The 20,932-nt window shown below is 56.0% G+C and overlaps 1 protein-coding gene across 3 annotated transcripts in view; it reads right to left on the bottom strand.

Annotated features, from left to right (window-relative positions):
- Positions 1-7,136: 7,136 nt before the first annotated feature.
- The window catches only part of APBA1 (amyloid beta precursor protein binding family A member 1), a 198,533-nt gene continuing 184,737 nt past the window's right edge, over positions 7,137-20,932 (bottom strand). For all 3 annotated transcript variants that reach the window (XM_037157604.2, XM_037157605.2, XM_053656511.1), the window contains 4 exons: positions 20,211-20,423; positions 14,506-14,625; positions 11,902-12,042; positions 7,137-10,860 (listed from right to left, as the gene is read on the bottom strand). In XM_037157604.2, coding sequence (XP_037013499.2) covers positions 10,789-10,860; positions 11,902-12,042; positions 14,506-14,625; positions 20,211-20,423 — 546 coding nt within the window. In that variant the 3' untranslated portion in view covers positions 7,137-10,788. The remainder of the gene's footprint in view (positions 10,861-11,901; positions 12,043-14,505; positions 14,626-20,210; positions 20,424-20,932) is intronic.

Raw genomic sequence — 20,932 nt, 5'->3', positions numbered from 1 at the left:
AACACCATGTGGAAATGGCAGGGTTCTTGCGTTCACAGACTCCACAAAAAGGGAATGACTCTCACCCAGCAAAATCCAAGAGTGGGGGAAGTACCCCATGAACTGTGTATTCTCAGCCTTCCTCTAAAAGGACTGGGAGGAAGACCAGGCTGAAGCCATTGAGCAGGCTTTCCAGAGCGGTCTGCGGTCAGGCCCGCCTGAGCTCTCTCCTCCTCACTTCCGTCTCCTTCTCAGTGTGTTTGGCTTTGATCACCGAGTGACGTGCAGTAAGGCATTTATTACAGTGACCGGACCGTGTGCAGTGGTGGGAGCTGCGAGGTCTACTCTGTAGAAGCTGTGGCTCTGGGTCTGGCAGGGCTGACCATCTTCACGCAGAGATGGGGGGGGCGGGGGGGGGCGGTGAGCACCGAGTGACCAGAGTTTGGGAGCACTAAGCTGGTCCCTCATCCCCTCCCACCTCGATGACACGGTGGCCACGCAGCGCTGGCTGCCCGCACACCTGGCCCGGGACCCAGACAAGCTGATGGGCTGTGGAGGGGCCGAGGGATGGTGGGAACTGGGAACCCGGCGACACTGTCTGAGCTGCAGCAGCCCCTGGCTCTCTGCAGACCTTTGGTGCATTCTGGTTGATGCTTCAGATCTGCCGTCCTCATCTCACTCCGACGTCTCTCGGGGGCAACTGTAACTTGGAATCGTATGGGGAGGGGATTCTAGAAACCCAAGCTCCAGCTTGGCTAAGCTGACACAGCGGAGAGCCAGCCCACCCTCTCTCTCTCCGGAGACCAGGTGTTGTGGACCCTCTCACTGTGTTCTCCCAGGCTCCTGTGCTTCTGCATGGAATGTTCTCCCAACCATGTCACCTGGCAAACTCTTAGAGCACCTTCGGGACCCTGCAGAGCCATCACCTGCTCTGAGCAGAGTCCTCTGACTCTTCCTGTTCAGGGCTAGTTCTGTTCTCTGTGCAGAATGACTGCTTTTACTCACCCCACATGCGAAGTGATTCAAGGGTGGGATCTTAATCTTAAGAGCTGTGCTTATTTTACAGATGAAGAAATAGTTGCTCAGAGAAGTTGAGTAACTTGTCCAGGGACACACAGTGAGAATGTAATTAATATAATAGCAGAGCTATAATTTGAACCCCTTTCAGGGACTCAGGGACTCTTCTTCCAGTTATAATCCACTGTGACTAGAAAGTTGAGAAAACTTGGTCCCTGCCTATAAGATACTCTGTTTAGTGGAGGGGAAAGAGACCTTTATACAGGCTGCTGGTGAGATTGCCAGTGGGAGCAGAATACAGAGCGATCTCTGGAGAAGGGGGTCCAGGGTGCCAATAAGGCTTGCTTCCCACCTCCCACCTCCCTCCTCCCTCAGTGGTACCCTCCCAGGGATGGCTTCTTCCGGGCTGGCAGAAGGGATGGGGGAACCAGCATTATCTATCTGTGCCTCTGCTCAGCTTTCCCAAGACTCTGGGGGTGGCCTAAAGCTGAGGTCAGAGCAGTGTGCTCCACCAGTCTTCAGGCCACCCCCCCAGGGTGTGGCTGCTCCCCCAACACCCCCTCCCCTTTCTGGGCAGCTGGGATTGTACAAAGGAGCATTCGCCTGGAGCAAGCGAGTGAGGTCCCATCAGCTGCTTACCGTGTGGCTTCAGGTAAATCCTACCACTGTCTAGGATTTTTTTCTTACCTGGAAAACTAGGGACCCAGGATTGGTGGCTAAAATTCCTCATTCACTTTCACCACCTGGGATTCTAGGCAGAATTCTAGATTTGCCATTTCTCATGTTATTCCACCAGAGGGCGCCAAATCCCAGCTCCTGCCAATTTGGTTCCTCAATGAAATGGGGTGATTTAGTAATGAGAGCTCAGAGGAGGCTGATGGATGTGTGTGTGCGCCCACGCATGTGTGTGTGCACAGCATCAGAGTTCTTACAGCCACTTACATCTGCCACCTCACCTCCACCTTTACTGTGGTAAGGACGGTTTCACCTACGGGGGCAGACACAACCCATTGGGGACAGTCGCCTCCCTCAGGGGACAGACAGCACACTTCCCGGGGCGTTGCTGAGAGGGGCCAAAGAATGGGCTCCACCACCAGCGGCAGCTCCCACTTCATACTGGTGGCACAGGAGGACCACAGAGGGTGCTGCCTTTTGGGGATGCAGAATTCGGGAAAGGAGCCCCGCACTTCCCTCTCCTCCCCCGTGGGGCAACGAAGGAGGAGTTCTTGTACCACAGATCAAGGGAGGGGAACCTCAAGAGCATCACTTGTGAAGTTTGGGGGCCTGAGTCCGAGCCCCTGTTAAGTTAGTTCCTGGGACCATGTTACGGAAGCGCGGGGGAGGGACTGGCTGGCAGAAAGCACAGCACTGTTGTCAGTGGAACCGGTGGCTCGTGGCAAGGCCAAGTGAGAGGATCGGGGCGCCCGCCGTTCCCTCTGAGGGGTGAGGAGGGTGGACACCCTGTGAGCTCGCCAGCTGGTGAGACTGGGCTGCAGGCTTGCTGTGGACACAGCTCAGGTGTATGCACGTTACAGAACTGTGTCCTCGGGGATCAGCTGGAGGGTGGGGGTGAGGATGTGGGAACCCCCAGAGTCCGGGGTCTCTCACCGTGTCTCTCAGCCCCTTGTCAGCGAACTGGATTGGCAGAAGGACCCAGACAAGGAGAGGCCTGTGACCTTTCCAAGGGCAACTCCTGAAGTGGGGAAATCTCCATCCACCCACCCACAGCCTTCAGGGAGCTCGGGAAAGCAAAGCCCGCTCAGGTCTGGCCCGGGGGTGGGCAGCTTTCAATGAATAGGATGTTGAGGTTTACAAAAGAATTGGAAAGAAATCACTGTACGAACCCAGAGATGAAAACATAATGCTGAGTTCATCAGTGATGGAACAGGGCCCTTGGAAAAATAAATATACGGCCTTGAACTCTCTGAGCCTCAGTTCCTTGTCCATAAAATGGACTCGATAGTGGCATCTGGCCCTTAAGAGCTGCTTGGGGCGTTCACTGAGTTACTCCGTGTGCTGCGAACAGAGCCGGCACTTGGGAGGTGCTGTGAAGACTGGCTGTCAGCCTCCCAGGTGGGACTTCTCCCTGCCTCGGGGAAATGTGCTTTCTTTTCATTGTACTCGACAGCAGACATCTCTGGGTGGTGATGGGGGCTTTCTGGGAGATGGGGCAGAGGCAGGAGGGTCTCCTGGGGCACCAGGTACCAGCTCTGTCTCCTAGAGCTGTGAGTGGATGTTACTCAGAATGATCCGTGTAGTTGATGTGACTATCGCCGTTTTACAGAGCAAGCTGACCACCATTTGCTCCAGGAGGGGCGGGCCCACTTCACCTGAAAGGAATGTTCTGGCCTCGGTGTGAGGGCCCATTACATTGTTTACTGCCTTGGATTATAGAGAGCATACCAAACACCTGGCTACAAACAGCACGCCTCCCCTTTCCTGGGGAAGGAAATCCACCAGCCTCTTGGTCCCTAAGATTCAGCTTCTGTCCCTGTGGTGGTCAGCCTCCGGTTTGTCTCCAGCTGGCCCTGGGGTAGTTTCCCATTGGGGAGCCGGCCAGAAGACTGGAGAACTAGAAAAGGGAAAAGCAGCTTCCGAGAGGAGATGTGGAGCTGCCCACTGACCTCCGAGTGGGACTGGTGCCCGCATGCTGGATGCCTGTGGCCCGCCGTGCAGGTGCGGGACTCCGGGAGGATGCCCCAGGGCTGGGGCGCTGCTTGCTGGGCGGCTGTGGCCCACTGTGCTGAGGGAGGGCAGAGATGGCCGCTCCAGGGCGCTGGTAGCCGACCCCTCTGAAAGGTTGAGGTGGACACTGGGAAACCGGAAGGGAACTCCAAGTGGACGAGGATGTGTGTTTTTATTTACCTCTCTCTTGGCTACTCACTGAGCTGAGAAGGCTGAGGAATGAGATCCCCAACAGAGACCGTAGCTCGCCGCTTCGTACAACTGGGAGGAAGGGGGCTACAGAGGCCCACAGCGGGCAACCGCTGGGAAGGCGGGGTGGGGTGCAGACAACCCGGGACCCTCGGGAAGGGCACGCAGACTTGCCCCGTGTTCCCTTCAGGCTCTTCCGCAGCCCCACCAGGTGCCCCGGGCAGTGGCTGCGGGTTAGTCCCTTTCCCCTCCTGACCCAGCCCATTATGTCGAGATCTTGTGGACGATCAGCCCCTTCACAGGGAACTGGATTCCTGTGTCATCATGCAGTCTCTAAGGAAAACCCCTGTGGGGGCAGCTACCCTCGTATCCGTTGTTTCAGCAAAGCCGTTTTCCTTTCTGTCACTGCAGCTTCAGGGTTATGTGGAAGTGGAACCTCCACTCCGTGTCATTGCCTGGTACCCATGGTTGAAGGTCGCGACCTCTGGAGTGAGAGCCCGGATCTGTGCGACAGGGGTGTCCATTCCGTGCTCAATGTTAGGAACCCTTTTGTAGTTGCCTCTGATTTGCCCTCTCCAAGGAAAAGGCGACCACTGCAGCCACACTGTGGGGAGATTTGGGGCAGCCTGCAGGCCCCGGAGTGCATCTCATGTTTCCTGTCCCTGGCCATTTTGACGTTTCTCCCGCTGGGTAATCTGGACGCAGATGCTTTGGCCCAGATTAAAGCCTCGGGGCCAAACACAAGGTGCAGAGTTAGCCCCCTGGGTCCGTCAGAAACGTGGGCTCCAAGGGGCGGGGGCAGAAAGGCGTATTGCAAAGCAGGTTTGCCTATAAAGTGCAGAGACGTTTTGGCAGGTATGTAAGTTTGCCAGCTTTGCTCTGGTTTATGACCAAGAAAGCTGCCTCATCAACCTGGGCCCATGCTAAAGCCAACAGCCCAGGGAAAGGCTGGCAGTAGGTTACATCGGCCCCTCCCCCACTCGCAAAGGCTCAAAACCGCCCTCACCTGCGTGGCTGCAGCTGCCCGGTCACAGACTTTTCCTTGGAGACGGGCAAATCAGAGGCAACTATGAAGGGGTTACTAAAATTGAGCACGGAGCGGAGGTTCCATTTCCACATAACCCTGAAGCCGCAGGGTAACAGAAAAACGACTTTTCTGAAACAACAGATACTACAGTTGTTTAGAAAAGGCTCCTTGGCTGGGCGGAGGAAGGCGGTGGAGACAGCTTTAATTCATCTTGACGCTAACTCGCCCGTGGGCCTGCTGTGCTGACCACAGATTGGGAGCCCCTGGGGAGCCCTGGCTCTGCGGTGTGGAAGGGGCGGCTCACGCAGTCGCACCTGAGCTACCGGCAGGACAGTGAGCCCTAGGATTTTTTGGCCCCATTGTTACTGATGCCTGGACAAGGCAACACTGGTTGGGGTTTAATGAGGAAGGTGCCAGCTGGCTGGGCTTGGTATTTTTTGCCACGGAGTGAGGCACCTGCCGTTCTCCTGGTTGGTCTCCTGTCCTCCTGGAAGCTGAACCTCTGTAGGCTGTCTATGCGTCACAGCAGCCAGCGGAGGACTTCGGGGTACCCAGCATGAACCTTCGCCCGGCATCCTGCCCCACTACGGCCCTGCTCTGGGCTCGGGTGCCCCGTCCCTCAGGTCGGCCGTTGGCAGGCCCCGCCCTTGCAGAAGCCTGCAGCAGCAGCTGGCCACCAGGGTCAGGCTACCCGCATTATAACAGAAGGAGCGGACCTCCCTGCAGGCTCCAACTATACATCTTTTTATTTGCCCCTAGCTTCTTGATTTTTTATGTTCTTGCTTTCAGGTGGCGCTCTCTGCACCCCTCTCTTCCTGTAGTGGGCTCATTCACGTGCTCCGGGGCCCGGTTCCCGCTGCAGAGGTGGGTAGGCACCTCTGCTTTGTTCGTCTGGGGACCTGCTCTCTCCTTGGTTTCGCGCTTGGGAACCCGGTGGAAACCTCTCCTTGTCCTTTCTGTCGTCATTACTTGTTCCCTTGCATGTGTGTATGTTGCTGTTGTGGCCTTTGCCTACAGTGTGGACTGACATCACAGCAAGTGACATCTATGTTCCTCTATCCCCTTAGAGGTGCGGGGGCCATCGTGGAAGAGGGGGTCACGAGGTTCTGAGAGTCAGTCGATGGGGAGGAGTTAGGAGAAATGATTTCCACTGCCATTTTCTGATGCAAGCTGACTTCGGTTCACTCTGGGAGGGGCGGACCCGTATCACCTGAAGGGAATGTTCCTGCGTAGCTTAGAAGGCTCCTGTTTACTGCCTTGGATCAGGCGGTTCTTAGCCAGCCCTCGCCACGTGGCCGCAAGGCCCCTGAGTTAGCTTGTGCCCTTGGGATACACAGACCTGGCCTCTGCCCCCTCTCCTGCAGAAACCCAGTGTCTCTCTGCTGCCACCAGCTCTGCTTCTGTCTGTGAGTTTCCGTGACAGAGTCCTGATGTAACTCTGGAGTTGCCACCTTTCCCGGGTCTTCCAGCCCAGGGAAGTTTGACAACAGCAGCCCCCGCTGCTGGACCCTCGGGGCTGACTGCTTCCCAGGGGAGATGGGGTTAGTGGTGTTTGGAGAGAAAAAGCATTAAGGACATTTTGTTTTAGGAACAGGGTCGGGTACTCTGGGTTGTGTCCCAGTGCACCGTTGGCAGCAGAACGGTCGTGAGGGCAAACTTCAAAGCCTGGAACTGCAAAGAGCATCAGAACAGCCTTCCAGAAGGCCTCGGGACCCTCAGGTAGGCTCCGGGCAGAGTGCCCTTCGACCGTCCGCTTCGCCAAGGCCACCTCCCCTTGTCCAGGATTTCTTGGGGGCAGGCAACTAACTCCTGCTTCCTGTCCCTCACTGAGAAATCCAGAGGGTCCCTTTCTTCCACGCGGTGTGCACCGAGGAGGCTGCGGGGACTGTGGCGACAGGTGACCGAGTCTCTCTACCACGTTCAAAACCGAGTCAGCGGCACAGAGCGCTCCCACCCAGAAAACGCCTGGGCTCTGGGCACCATGCAGGCTCCCAGGGGTGTCCAACCCGCGGCCCGCCTGCGGCCCAACACAAAATCGTGAATTTACTTAAAACCCCTTTTTTTGCTCATCAGTTTTTGCTAGTGTTCGTGTATTTAGTGTGTGGTGGCCCAGAGACGCCGAAAGGTCGGACACCCTGCAGCAGGACGGGCTGGGGGTGGGCTGCCGGGAAGAGGACAAATCCGCGCCCCCCGGGGCCGACCTGCCCCCGAAACAATCAGATGGACACTCAGCCGGGGCCAAGAGGTGAAGCTCTTGTTTATTGTTGCAGCAACTCTTACAGACATTAGCGTTCCGTTAAATAAAGGTAACACGTTAAATACATCACAACCCCCAAAACGCTACGGAGGAGGGGAGGGGGGCCGGGCCCAGCGACCGGACTGTCGGAGGAAGTACATTCAGTGGGTGTGCGGGGCGTCCACATTCCAGGCTCGCGTGTATATATACTTTATTTATATATTTATTTATATTTATATATAGAGATCATTGAGTTCTGTGTATATAAAGAACGATATTGTTACAAGTACAATACTATACTTCTCCCAAGGCTTTACAATAAGCTCTATTCCACCCTCTTTACAGAACAATAGTACAAGTTCATACTCTGGGGGCTGTGCTGACCTATGTACAGGAGACTTCCTTCCCACATGGTCCTTCAGTGCTGCCTGCATGGAGGGGGTGGAGATTCGGGGTTGCACGTGTGTGTGTGTGTGTGTGTGTGTGTGCAAGTCGGCCACGCCAGGGCAGGAGCAGCCCCACTCACACCTGCGCGTGGCCTTGTGAGCGAGAGCGTAAACACATCTAAGGGGAGGTGGCCCTTGGTTGTAAACATTGGTGACGGCCACCCCCCTGGTTGAGGGACCCAGGAATGGTTCGTGGGTGGGTTTCATCAGCGTGCGGATGGGGCGTGGGGCCGCCAGGAGCAATGGGGGAGGTAGTAGGTTTACTCTGGGACGCCCGGAGGCCAGCGTGGTGGGCGGTGTTCTCACAGCAGCGCCATCTGTAGGGCTTGGGAGTCCGCCCCAGGGTGGGCCCCAGGACCCTCGGGACTTGCTCTGGTGAGGGGAGCGGACCCCAGGCATCGGCCCCCGGGGCGTTCCTTCCACTCGGGAACCTGAGGCTGGCGAGGCTCCCCGAAATGCTCGCATCTGAGAAGGTGGAGGCGGGCTGGGTTCTGGTGCGCCCTGGTCGGACCAGGAGGGAGAGGTGAATCTGTCCCCAAAGCTGAGTCACCAGCATATCCTAACCAAGCAGCAAGAGTGGCTTTCGCCCAGGACACGTTTGGGACGCTCTGTACACTGTCTGCCCCACTGCATGGGGTATTCAGATATTTACAGATATAGCTACACAGGTAGTGAGTGGTGTCAAAGGGTAGTGACCACCACTTCCCACGGCACCTTCAACATCAGGGTTACCAACACTTAAGATCCTGCCTCCTTGGTTAACCGAAGCTGGACTGACTTCCCCCAGTGGGAGCGGAAGGAAAAGAATGCACTTCAGCTGCGCGATCATGACTGTGCTGAGCTCCACAAATGCGGCTCTCTGGCCACGAGGAGCCAGGCACGGTAACAGGGAGGTGGTGGACACATAATCTTACTCTTAGGCTAAAATGTTACTCTAGAAGAGCTTGTCACAGTGGCTTTTCCCGCACCCGTCAAACTTCCTAAGGTTTCTGTGCAGTAGAGAAGGAAGCATTTCTCTCTCCTCGCTCCTTCGGGTGGGACACTTCCCCGTGCTCACTGGGGAGGCCACACAGGGATGCACGAGTGGAGTTCCCGCCCCGGCCAGTCTGGGGCGGGCCCCTGGACAGGCAGTCACCCTGGGGGCAGACAGGCTGGCACCCTCTGAGGATTACTCAAGGCTCCCGAGGCCTGAAATGCCCCTGGGCACACTGCCGTCCTGTCTTAGCCACTCCCTGTCTTCGTTAGAGGAAAGATGAACTTACGACTCTTTAGCATTTAATTGTATTCTTGGACACTCTGCAGTTCGGTGAATGGAGAACCTGGAGCCCTGGTTCCTGCCTGCCCACCTGGCTCCCCTGGAGAAGAGGGGGCCCTTCCCTGAGAGGGTATCCGGGCAGCGCGGCCCCTCTTCCCGGGCTCGTTGTACTGCACACCCAGAGACTGGTCGGCCGCTGAGGCCTCCGGGACTCTGGGTTTCCTGACTCCGAGCAGAAACCTCTGAAGGCGCAGCGGCCCCGGGGGAACGGCCGCACACAGCCCTCTGGGGCACGTGTCCTGTCCCTAATCTCTTCGTATGCACTCCTCTCCCTCCCCCAGCCCCTCCTCTCGGCCCGTGAATACACACTACCCGACATGTGCTCACCAAATTCCTGTTTCCGCAAACACAACATAAATATCCCAAGTGCAGGGAGCAGGGACTATATTAATATTATAAAATATATTAGTTTTTCTTTCCCTGTCTCTGCTGAGGTCATGAACGAAAGGAAACAAAAACCAAGCCAAGCCACACCCCAACCCCATGAAAACAAGATGCTCTTTGGACCAAAGAGTAAGTAAAAACTGGCTCAGAACAACCTCACTAAAATGTGTGCACTGAACTGAGACAGAACCCGGAAACACGAGGCACCGAATAAAAAACACCAAACACTCCACACCAATTAAATTCTCGGACCCACGAGGCAAGATGATGTTTCTGGAACGCATTTGGGGATTCTTAGGCATAACTTGAGGTCATTACGGTCCCCTCAGTTGTGTGGTTTGTGTGCTCTCCTGGCCTTTCCAAAGCCGTATCCTGCCCAGTGGCCCTGAGCGGAGAAGAAAATGTAACAGGAATGCATCCTTGTCTTCGGGTGAGCAGCCCAACCCTCCCAGGCTCCCTGCATGAGAGAGAGAGAGAGAGAGAGAGAGAGAGAGAGAGAGTGTGTGTGTGTGTGGCGTGGCACGAGGGGAGACCACTAGAGCACTTTGAGCCAAGGTGGCACTAGCAGGGCCACAGCTCAGCCACAAAAGGGGTGTTTCTCTCAGGACAGGACTGACCAGACCCTGCGGGTCTCACTAGCCAGGGGCAGGGGCCGCACAGAGAGGTAATGTGGGCCCTCCAGGGGCTCGGCACACTCCCTGGGTGGTAGAGGGAAGGGTGGTCTATATGCAGACGAGACTGTGTGTGTGTACAGGTGTGTGACACGGACGGAGGCAGAAGGCAGCTGCCCACGCTTATCTAACGGTGCGTAACCTCAGGACAACCTGGAGAAGCGGCGGATGTCCCAGGAATCTCCAACAAACAAAGAGAGATCCTTGTCCAAGGCAGTTCCCCTTCTGTCCTTGGGGGAGGAGGCTCTTATTAGAAAATACAATTATGTTGAAATTAAAACTAGTTATAGACGAGGCCTAGGGTTGGCTCAGAAATTCTGGGCAGGAATAACGAATGGTGTCCTAAGTTAAGGGTGGGTAGGGCCTATCCTCAAAGTCACTGGCTGGCCCCCTGTTACTGCCAGAATCCCACACACCAACTGGAGGAACGCAGAGATCAGCGACCGAACTGTAGGCACTGCTGAATCAGGTGTGTTGCTGTCCCATGGGGCTCCTTCTAAGAGGTCTGCACCTCCTGGGAATGGAGGAGGTCCCCTTGGTCAGTGACAGCCCTCCTCAGGCCCCGTGAGGGCCCATCAGGACAGCCCAGTCCTGGGCACTGACCAGGTGGAGACTGGCTGCTCCGCGTCCACGAGGGAGTGCCTACCAAACTTCCCTGGTACTAGAAAAAGAGCAAACTGGAGAGAGAGAGAGCAAAGAGGTCTTCACAGAGGCTTTCCTTCCTGGGCAGACCAAGTCTGGGCGTGGGAGGGACACGTCTCTGGGCACACAGATGCAGAACGAGAAACACAACCGCGAGCGAGGGGAGTCCTCCATGCACGCGCCCGCGGGGGCGCGGCTCAGATGTACACAGGCTGCTCCTGGGCTGTCAGCAGTCGGTACATGGCAGCCGGCATCGTCTTCATGTGGATCTGAGGGCAGGAGCACACGTTAGCAGGGGCTGAAGCTGGGGCCAGGGGAGGGGGTGACACCCTGTGAAGCCCTGCCCCCAGCAGGGACCTGATTGGGGGAGGGGCCTCCAGGAAGGGCGGAGGCCACAGGCTTTCTAAATAGGGATGACAGAGTAACAATGAAAGCTGGGTAAGGTTTATTCTCCCAGGTGCTTTTATTCTCATCTGGTTCTTTTAAAAAGGAGAGAACTCTTAACATGGAAGTAAATGGCTGGTCTGCTGTTCTTCTCCCAAAGGGGGAGGGGGAGGGGGGGCTCAAAAAACGAGCCCTGGAGGTAGGACCTGGGCCAAGGCCATGCCAGGGACACCCCTCTGGAGGCCTGTTCTGCTGATGAGACTTGAACCTAAGACTCGAATCTCCCAGGCATATTTGGTGAGGTTGCCTGGGGAAAAATGGAGCGACTGGGCAGCCGTGGAGAGAAGCTGCACAACTCTGAGGGCTAATGAGAGAAGTTCAGTTTGTTTTTGCTTTGATTTCACATAGAAGTGAGATCAAATGGTGTATTTCTTTCTCCTTCTGACTTACGCATCACTTAGCCTATACCCTCAAGGTCCAAAGCAAACTCATCTGGGAGTGGTGGTCGCCAGAAGGGAAGGGGGCCAACTGCATGGTGGGGGATGGTATGGAGGCTTTTCCGGTGATCATTCTGCAGGCATACAGACATTATGATACCGTGCCCTTGACACACACAGGGGTGAGCAAAAGTAGGTTTACCCATAAACACATAAATAATACACATAAATCATGCAATAAATAATAATGCAAGAGTAAACTGTGTTTCATGTATTCACAGCTGTAAACCGACTTTTGCCCACTCCCGTATCTAAGTAAAATGAGCAAATCATCCTGAAGGTGACTCGATCTTATCTCATGCAGGTGCTCTTGTCCCTGAACCGGAAGTCCGGCCTGAGACAGACTGTGCTGCGTGTTGAGGGGTGTCTAGGGAGGCCTGGCCAGGGCCTGGCCGAGGCGAGGGTGCTGTCCCCAGCCCCCATTCCTACCTCCCCCACGGCGTTGGACAGGATGTGGACGATCTTCTCATGCGGGGTGGCGACCACGCTCTGCCCGTTGATTTCGATGATCCGGTGTCCCACGCGGACGCCTCCCCTCTCGGCTATCCCGCCTCGCATGAGGCTGCAGATCTGCCAGGGTCAGAGGCCGTGTCACCCCTCTCGGCAGGGAACTGGGTGGGGACGTAAGACTGTGTCTCTGGAGCCCCCGCCTCTTCCACTCTCCTCCCTGAGAAGCTGCCAGGGCGAGGCTCCAGGCATTTAAATCTCTTTGTTTTTTCTTTTCACAAGAAATAGAGCTCTGTCCACCGAGCGGCCACCTCCTTAACGCACCCCGCACAGGCAGTGCAGCGCCTACGCCACTGGACTGCACGCACACTGACTTCTGACTACCTTTCACCCGACCTGGGCCTTGTTTGGGCCTGTCACCAAGCTGCCAGTCTTTTCAAACGGCCAGCCTGTCACGCAGGTGAGTTTTATTTCCCACAATCACCACTAACCCCCAACGTCAAATGTATAATGATAGCAGCCACGATTTAGGGTTAGAGTCGAGCGAGCCAAAGTGGGGCTGAGAACCCGCTCTGTGTTCCAGAGTGTGGCTGGCAGGCAGCTGCTCCTTTTGGATTCCCCAGCTCAGCGGCGTGTGATCAAACTCCCTTCTCACTGAAGTGACAGTGAGGCTGCAATTTGTCCCTGTGGGTGGCAGAGTTTGCAGGCTGGTGGAATGGAGCCCGCATTTCCTCACTGGGAGGGTTCTGTGTGGGACACAGCAGTGGGGAGCCGCCCCCCCCAACACACGAGACAGTGGGAGTTTTCCCAAAAGGATGTTTTGGGTGTACAGAGTTGACTTTCACTCCAGACTGTGCGCCTCTACTTCAAAGCCTGCTTGGAGACTGAGCCACCTTGCAGCGTGGAAATCGTCAGCCCGCCAGCTGCTCTGGGTTAAGAGGCCCCTTAGGTGCTACCCACACTTTAAATAAAAATGAGTGCCCCACGGACCCACACCTGCTAGGTAACAACCCTTTGTTCCTACTTGAACTTTTAATATTATTCAAATAGGAACAAAGCAAATGAGGAATTATAAGAGGTGGAAACATGATGTCAGACTGAAACGATGGAGTAACCTTAGCTTCTCTCCAAAAAGCAAATGACGCTATGTAGGTACAAAGAGCAGATCAGTGGGCTAGATATTTCAACTCTATCTGGAAACTTCTACTGGGTATTTTTAAACCTTAAAACATATTTAGAATTAAATTTTGATTACCTACAACTCTTACTTGAAATTTAAGGAGAAAAAAAGAGTAGAATTTTTCTTTCTCGAAACATGAACACACAAAAAAAGCACACTAATATCTGTAAAATCAAGAGGTTACAGGCCCTGGCTGGGTAGGTTAGTCGGTTAGAGCATCGTCCCGATACACCAAGGTTGCAGGTTCAATCCCCATTAAGGCACATACAAGAATCAACCAGTGAATGCATAAGGAAGTGGAACAACAAGTTGATGCCTCTGTCTCTCCCTCTCTCCCTCTTCTCCTCTCTCTAAAATCAAATTAAAAAAAAAAAAAGAGAGGAGAGGTTACAAAAGACAGATTTGCCGCCCAAGCCCAGAATGACTATGAATCCAGAAAGGCAAGCCTGGGCGAAAAGGAAGTGGTATTAAGCACGGACTTTCTGTTGGGGATGAAGAAAAAGTTCTGGAAAGAGACCATGGTTACGGTCACACCACTCTGTGAATGTACTTAATGCCACTGAGTTGCATGCTTTAAAAATAGTTTAAATGCAAGCAGGCAAGCAAAATACACCCAAAGACACTGAAATAGAGAACAGGCTGACAGGGATCAGAGGGGAGGAAATTTCAGGGGAAAGGGGGAAGGATTCACAGGAACAAGTATAAAGAAATGGGAGGGAGGTGGGGAGCATGGGGGGTGGGCTGAGATAGGAGTGTAAGACAGAAAACTGTACTTGAACAACAATTAAAATAAAAAAATAGTTTAAATGGTCAATTTAATGTGTATATTTTACCACGATGAAGAAAGGAAGTATTATTTTTAAGGCTGACACCCAAGTGATAAAAATGCTCTGCATCCCCGAAGCGCCGACTGAGGCTGAACAGGCAAAGCACGGATCAGTCACGCACACTAGCATGGCGGGGCGCCCCGCCCGGGCTGTGAGCTGGACTCCCGGGCGGGGGGGCGCCATGAAGCCCCCAGTGCTCCTCACCCCAGTTTGGGGAGCAGCAGCAGCAGCTTTGCAGGGACTCAAGGGTACAGCCCCGCGTGGTGACAAGGTGGCAGTCCCCCAAGGTCAGAGGCGAAGGAAGTCCTGGCTGGCACCCCAGGCTACCTCAAGGGAGCAGCTGGGAGGGCCGCCCTGCAGGGTCACAGAGACCCGGCCTCCAGGGCCAGGGCTCTGAGAAGGGCCTCTCTCTTCACACGTGGGAAGGCACAGACTTTCCTGTCCAAAGAGAAAGCCGAGGCTGCCTTCCTTGCTGGGCTCTTTCAGGGAACCGACCCGCCTTCAAAACTAAAAATAAAATGCCGAACACCGCGACCCATTTTTGTATGACTTTGGAGCAGGGTGCGCAGTGGTACTTACAATTCCGTTCTGGACGCTGAAACCCAGCTGGTAGCGAAGGTCTGGCCGCCGGATCAGCACGGTGGTCACCGGGGGGCACCTCACGATGTTCAGCTTCACACGGGCCTGGTTCTTCAAGCCCTGAGAAGGGAGCAGAGCGCAGTGGGTTCCGTGACCTCCCAGGCAGACGGGCGAGGTCAGAGCAGACGGCGCTGAAGGCCAGTGATGCCCCCTGTGAAACGCCCGTCACTTGGTGAAGTGCCCGCCACCCACCGCCCCGCGGCCTGGGCTCTGGGGAGAAACTCCGCTTTCGCACGGAGCCCCTTCGCCCCGCGTGCACGCCCACGTCCGTCCGGGGGCGGGGCCTTCGTTCTGGGAACCGGGCCGTGGTCAAGAGACCCGAATAAAGTGGCCATCTGGGCAGAGGAGGAGGAAACGGCCGCACGTGCTTTGCATCTTGAAAGATGAAGGCTGCACCGCCTCTCCCTGGTCAGGAGGCGAGTAGGAAATGGACTTTTTCTCTGAAGGGCAAACGCTAGTGAATTCCTCCTCCCAACAGAGAATATCTAACTCACAGCAACTGGCCCACCTCACCCGGGCCTGTTTTCTCTCCACCTCTAACGCTCCTGCACCCCCATCCTCTCTGCCTGTTAGAGGTCGTACCAACACTCCCAGGAGCACCTGGGGGAAAGCGGGGAGCAGAAAGGACTCCCCTCCCTGAAGGCCTCCTTGGGGGAATGACTAGGGTGCTGCTGGGGCGGGAAGGGAGGGAGGCAGGGAGGGAGGAAGAAGACTTAGAGACTGTCTTCGGGTCTGCAGTTTCATGACCCTTGCTAACATGCCTCTCCAAGAATCGAGTGCAGCGGGAAAGATGGCCTTTACAGAAAAAAAGGGGACCTGGCCTGGTTTCAGAGCCTGCCCAGAGAGCTTCCTGCACCCTGCTGTTGTCTATGCTGAGCGCAGGCCATCCTCCTGTCCCCTGAGCACACAGGGCTGTGACCGAAGCCCTGGTCTGCTCAGGAACACCCCGAGAAAACCACCTCAGGCAGGGGGAGCTTTTGCTCCTACAGGTCCAACCACCGACTTGTGAGCCTCACCCTGAAAGGAAGGCAAATCAGCCCCAGAACCAACGTCCATCGCCCAGGTCTGCTACAGACCGCCCGCTCTGCCCCGCCGGACGGACACCTGCGTGCCGGGCAGTCCAGCCCAAGTGGCCGGTGGCAGGTGTTTCCCGACACACTTTGAGTCACAGCACGCAGAGGAAAAGGCGGCAGTTTCGAACCCTGGGGTCAACAGGCGTCAGGGCCTGCGGCTGCCCAGGCCCCGTGTGGGAGCTGAGGCCGGCGAGCTCGCACCCCTGCTGTAAACACCAGCCACTCAGGACTCCCACCTGGTGAGGCCCTCTGCTGGGGGGATGGCGCAAGGTCGACCACCACCCCCATCTTCCAAAGGGTCAGAGGGAGGGATGAGCTGTCCGGGAATGATGGCGCTGTGTGGTGGGGAACAGCCTCTCCTCCGGCATCCACCGGAGCAGCAGGTGCTCAGGAAAAGGTGGGCTCCACTCCCCCCAGGTCCGCAGTGTCTCCTGGTCAGTTAAAGAACGGGCCAGTATGCACCCCCCATTTCAGCCTGAAAGGGCATCACCTCTTACTCTGTGAACAGAAATCTGCAGATTCCACAGCTGCCGCGCCCACCAGTCTCTCCCCGACCAGGCTGCAAAACCTCTCTCTGTGGCAGGGTGGGACTTCTCTTTCACATGTCACAGGTGAGGACAGACATGGACCTAAAGCCTGACTTGTCCAAGGCCCTGTGGGGTCAGAACCGGGACACTGGTTTCCTTGCTCCAGCCTCTGCCTTCCTCACAAGCACCCTGCCTAGCAGACAGCTGGAACTGGTGTTAGGTGACTTCAACATCGACAGGACTGTGGCAAGAGTGCGGCTTGCCACTTAGACTGGCAGAAGTGACCCATGCATTTTTGTTTCTAAGGAATGAAGAGATGCTTTAGATAGAGGGTTGGATCGGGGCTCTTTTGGCCTCTGGTTGGCCGACAGGGGTCTACCAGTTGTTCCCACAGAGGGGACCCCCACACCAGCAGCAGCAAGACCCTGCCACTTCTGATGGAAATGCAGAGTCGAGGTCCACCCAGAACCACTGACTCAAGCTCCAGGGGTGGGACCCAACAGTCTGTGTCGACAAGTCTTCCCGGTGATGTGAAACACAGTCCCAGTGAGTCTCAAATTTGAGAACTGGGGCAGACCACTGCGGATTCAGAACAGTGAACTCACCCACTCAGGTGACTTAATGACGTCCACTTACTACTGACACCTGTGGCCCATTCGCCCTGTGAGAACAGGCGAGCAAAGCTGGGGTGGGGTGAGGACTTCGGGGAGGGCTGCTTGTCCTAATGCTGAATCCGCCATCTGTTTGTCTGTACCATGTGTGAGTGCCCCTCAGGTCACTGTCCCCTCAAAACCCATTCTGGTGTTGAGACCAGCTGTACCACCTGCCACTGAAAACCGCCCCTTGCCAGGCACCGACCCGGAGAGTCACAGGAGCTGTGTCGTTTAATACCCTTGACAAACGGGCAGCTATAATGACACCTGTTTTGTAAAAAAGGAAAGTGGGCCCGCCAGCCACGCCGGAGCTCTGACTCTGCTGTGTCAGGAGACCCGGGCTCCAGAGGGGTGTCTGCCCCACAGTCTGCAGGGCCTTAGACACTCCGCCCCCGTCCGCTGCCGTCTGGTCGGCACAACGTGAGGTGCCACCTGCTGTGATCTCTTCCGGTTCTCATTTCTATGATTTCACTCCTTTCCACGCCTTTTTTTCCTTTCTCATATTTGCCGACACCACATTATACTTAGAAACACCTATTTTTAAAATTGAAAATAAGGGTTTGCTCAGATATCATTCAGAGATGTATTTCTTTTTCCTTCGAGTGCCTCCACTTTTCTCGATTGTTTAATCGGTAAATATTTCTGGCTCATTTTCTATGTGCCAAGAACTGTGTTAGGCAGTGGGAACAGGTGGAACGAGACCCCCAGAAGCTCAGAGGTGGGCTTCGGACACATGGCAGAGCAGCTAGGGCTTGATCCCTTCACCTCTCTCTCCCCGCAGTCCAACACCACGAGGCCACGAGTTTGTGGGGATCAAGAGCAGAGAACGCCGAAAACAGGAGCAAGTGAGAAGCCTGCCTCTCAGACAAGCCGGCTGCTTTACGTGCGCACACCTGTTAACCACTGGGGTTGTCAGGTGTGTCCACGAGGCACAGGCAAGCCTCACAGAGCACACTGAGAAGCGACAGGACAACTTGTTTTCTGAGCGCTACCTAAACGTTTACTTTGCTCTGGTGCGCTCCTTCCTTCTGTGCGAACTGATTTCAGATGCCTGATTTGTCCCCCGGGGAACAGGTTTCTAGCCTGGGACGTGTGCTGCATGGTGAGGCCGGTGTGGCGGTGGTTTGGAACCTCCAGACCTTGCGTTGGTTCTGCCGGTCCTCAGAGTTGGGGCCCGTTAGCTTGGGTTTCTGAGCGGCCATTTTTTTGGAGGTGCCAATTAAATAAACGGTCATTTCATCCCCATGACAACAGTGGAAGGGTACAGCAAATTAAGAAATCTGGTGGGAGGGGGAAGGGTAGGGAAGTGGGGAGAGGAGAGAAGCCAGAATCGTCTCTATGGCAACAGGCTGGCAGAACCAGGATGCTTCTGTGGAAGGAAGGGGGTGCGGGGCTCTGGTTTAAGAAACAAATCAGGGGGGCAGGGCCTTGGGGGCAACAAACAGGCGGGCTGCTAACACGCTTTGCCTCCCAATTGTCATGCTTTAGGAATCATGACAGGAAAAATAGGAGTGAGGGCAGAAAGCAATTAAAATGACTCAATACCTACAACTCTGCTCTAGAAAGGTATGCCATTTCCTATGAGTGGGGAAAAGGTCAACGTGCACTGAAGTGGCCACACATGGAACACTTGGCTTGTTCCTCAAGGCTCAGCCGGACGCCTGGCCATGTCATCACCGGGGAGCTTGAGGAAAATGCAGAATCCCACCCCAGTCCTGGGGAACCAGAACCTGCATTGTAACGAGATCCCCGGTGACTCAAATCACAGTGTGAGAAGCACTGCTTTGCCAGGATGAGAGCTGCTCATTCAAGTCATCCATCCCCAGGAGCGCTGGCGCACTCTGAAGTGAGCGATGCGAACAGGGAGCCGAGAGAGGCCCAGACCGTTGGAGCAGTGCCCCAAGGTGGTGCAGACAGGATGGGGTGGGCGTCCGCTCAGGTGCGGGCAGAAAGGGGGTGTTGTCTGGGGAATTTAAAACAACGCTAGAAAGCTGAGATCAGTGGTGAAACTCTCCCGGCCAGGGGGACCAGGGTCAGGCCAACCACAGTTCTTCCTCCGACAGAGCGGCGCATCGGGCCCCGAGGCAGGGTGGCTGTGTCCCAGTGGGACCTGCCCACTGAGCGCTTCCCTGCCGAGGGTGGCCACGGAGACACTGGTTTTCTCACTGTCCATCTTCACCAGTGACACATCTTTCACCCCTACACGGCCTTTCAACTTCCTGATTCCACAGACACTCCATCTGCAGGCATCAGAGGTCAGCGACTCATGCAAACAACCCGTTCCCTGGCGGGAAGTGGCTCAGAAACTCCCCCGACAGTGCGGACTGCACCCTGAGGGGCTGTTTCCACCCTGATATGTGACCCACCAGACAGAGGACGAGTCCCCGTGTGGTGCCAGGGGATGCGTAAGCTGCCCTCATGTGCCTCAGCCCGCCTCATCCCTTCTGCCTCTCCCTGCAAGGCAGGGAAGGGCAGTGAGGGGCATCGGGACTGTGTGTCAAGCGGGGGGGGGGGGCGCGATGTCCGGGGCTAGTCAGCATCACAGCCTCTGACGACTCACCTGTAGACCATAAGCTGGGTGTTTGCTACCCCCACCCTCATGGGCTGTCCGTCCCGGGGACGGTGGGGCGTGACGCCGCAGAGGGCCTGGCACTGCCTGGCAGGTGCGTCACGGTCGCTGGCCTGCAGCCTCACCAGTGCCGTCCGTGCCCCAACCCCACACTCACTCCGGCCGTCCCCACCCCCTGCGCCTCCTCCCTAAACCGTCCCAGACCCAGTCAAGTCCCTGCAAACCCTCGTTCACCACCTTCCCTCTCTCCCGACGTCTCTGCCGCGCATCTGAATCCGCGCACCTCGGAGTGAGGCATCCTCCCCCCTTCCCCCGCACTGCGGACATCGGGGCTGGGCAGTCTCCTGCCGTGGGGCCCGCCGGGGCATTGAAGGACATTTGGCAGCACCCCTGGCCTCCACCCGCTGGATGCCAGTAGGTGCCCTCCTCTCTAGCTGTGACAACCCAAAGAGTCTCTGGCCATTGCCAAATGTCCCCTGGGGCTCCAGATTTCCCCGGGGTGGGAACCGCTGCCCCAGGTGAGTGTCTGGATTACTGAGCCGGGGACAATTCTGTTCAGGCTCAATGGGTGGGAGTGTTGTGACTGACCGGCGATACCTGTTGATGGACGCAGTGTCAGAGACTGGTGCTGCCTGAGCCAAAAGCCCATCTCTGATCTAACAACTTCAGGGAGCAGTCTCTACGTGATAACTCGGTGGTAACACCCTGAGTGCACGCGGTGTCCTGCTCACTGCCTGACACTCACGTCCATTAGCGTTCATGCCTGCACTGCGGCCGCACTTCAGGTCTGCGACAGAGGTCAGTCTCCCCCATTTCCGGGTACCTTAATAATGCTCTGGCAGGTGGACAGGGGCAGGCCCACCAGGCTGGTGCCGTTGATGGACATGATCTGGTCCCCGATGTTCAGCTTCCCCGACTTCTCGGCAGGCCCTCCGTGCATCATGTTGGCTATGATCACGGTCGGCAAGATGGAGCCCCAGCCGGACTCGACGATGACCACGCCCAGGATTTCTCCTTTCTGCTTCTCTATGAACACCTGCACGGAGAGCAGCACTCAGACGGCCTGAGTCAGCAGCACCCAGGGCGGCGACAGGAATCAAAGCACCCGCCCCTCCTGCCTTGACTGAGACGGCATTTCCCCGAGGGCTCCCACCCCACGAGTCCCGTCTGCTCTGTGCTGCGTGGCCCTGGGGTGGGCAAGGAGCACTTTGGCAAGGGCCTATTACCCAGGTTTTTGTATTCTCGTTCCACACAAGCAGTCTCAGCTGGGCACTACAACCACGAAGGGCACCGTTCCCCGCCCCCCACGGTCTCTAGTGGGGGTGGGGGCGGGACTGCGTAGGTGGGAACTTTGGTGGTGAGTTATGGTTCCCAGGAATAAGTGTCGCTGGTTCCCCTAGTCCACGATGCCCTCCCACAGTTAAGATTCTTGAGTTATAAATAAATAAATATGTGGTGTTTTACAGAAACACTTATCTGCCAGGGGAAAGCCGAGGAAAAAGAGAAGAGAAAGATGCTAAAGTTATCACCACCAAAAGGCTGGAC

Source organism: Artibeus jamaicensis, unplaced genomic scaffold, assembly GCF_021234435.1.
Source record: "Artibeus jamaicensis isolate MK-2021 breed Jamaican fruit bat unplaced genomic scaffold, CSHL_Jam_final scaffold_1964, whole genome shotgun sequence".
Taxonomy (NCBI): Eukaryota; Metazoa; Chordata; class Mammalia; order Chiroptera; family Phyllostomidae; genus Artibeus; species Artibeus jamaicensis.
Note: the sequence above shows the minus strand (reverse complement) of the source record. Positions and strands in the feature narration are given on the sequence as shown.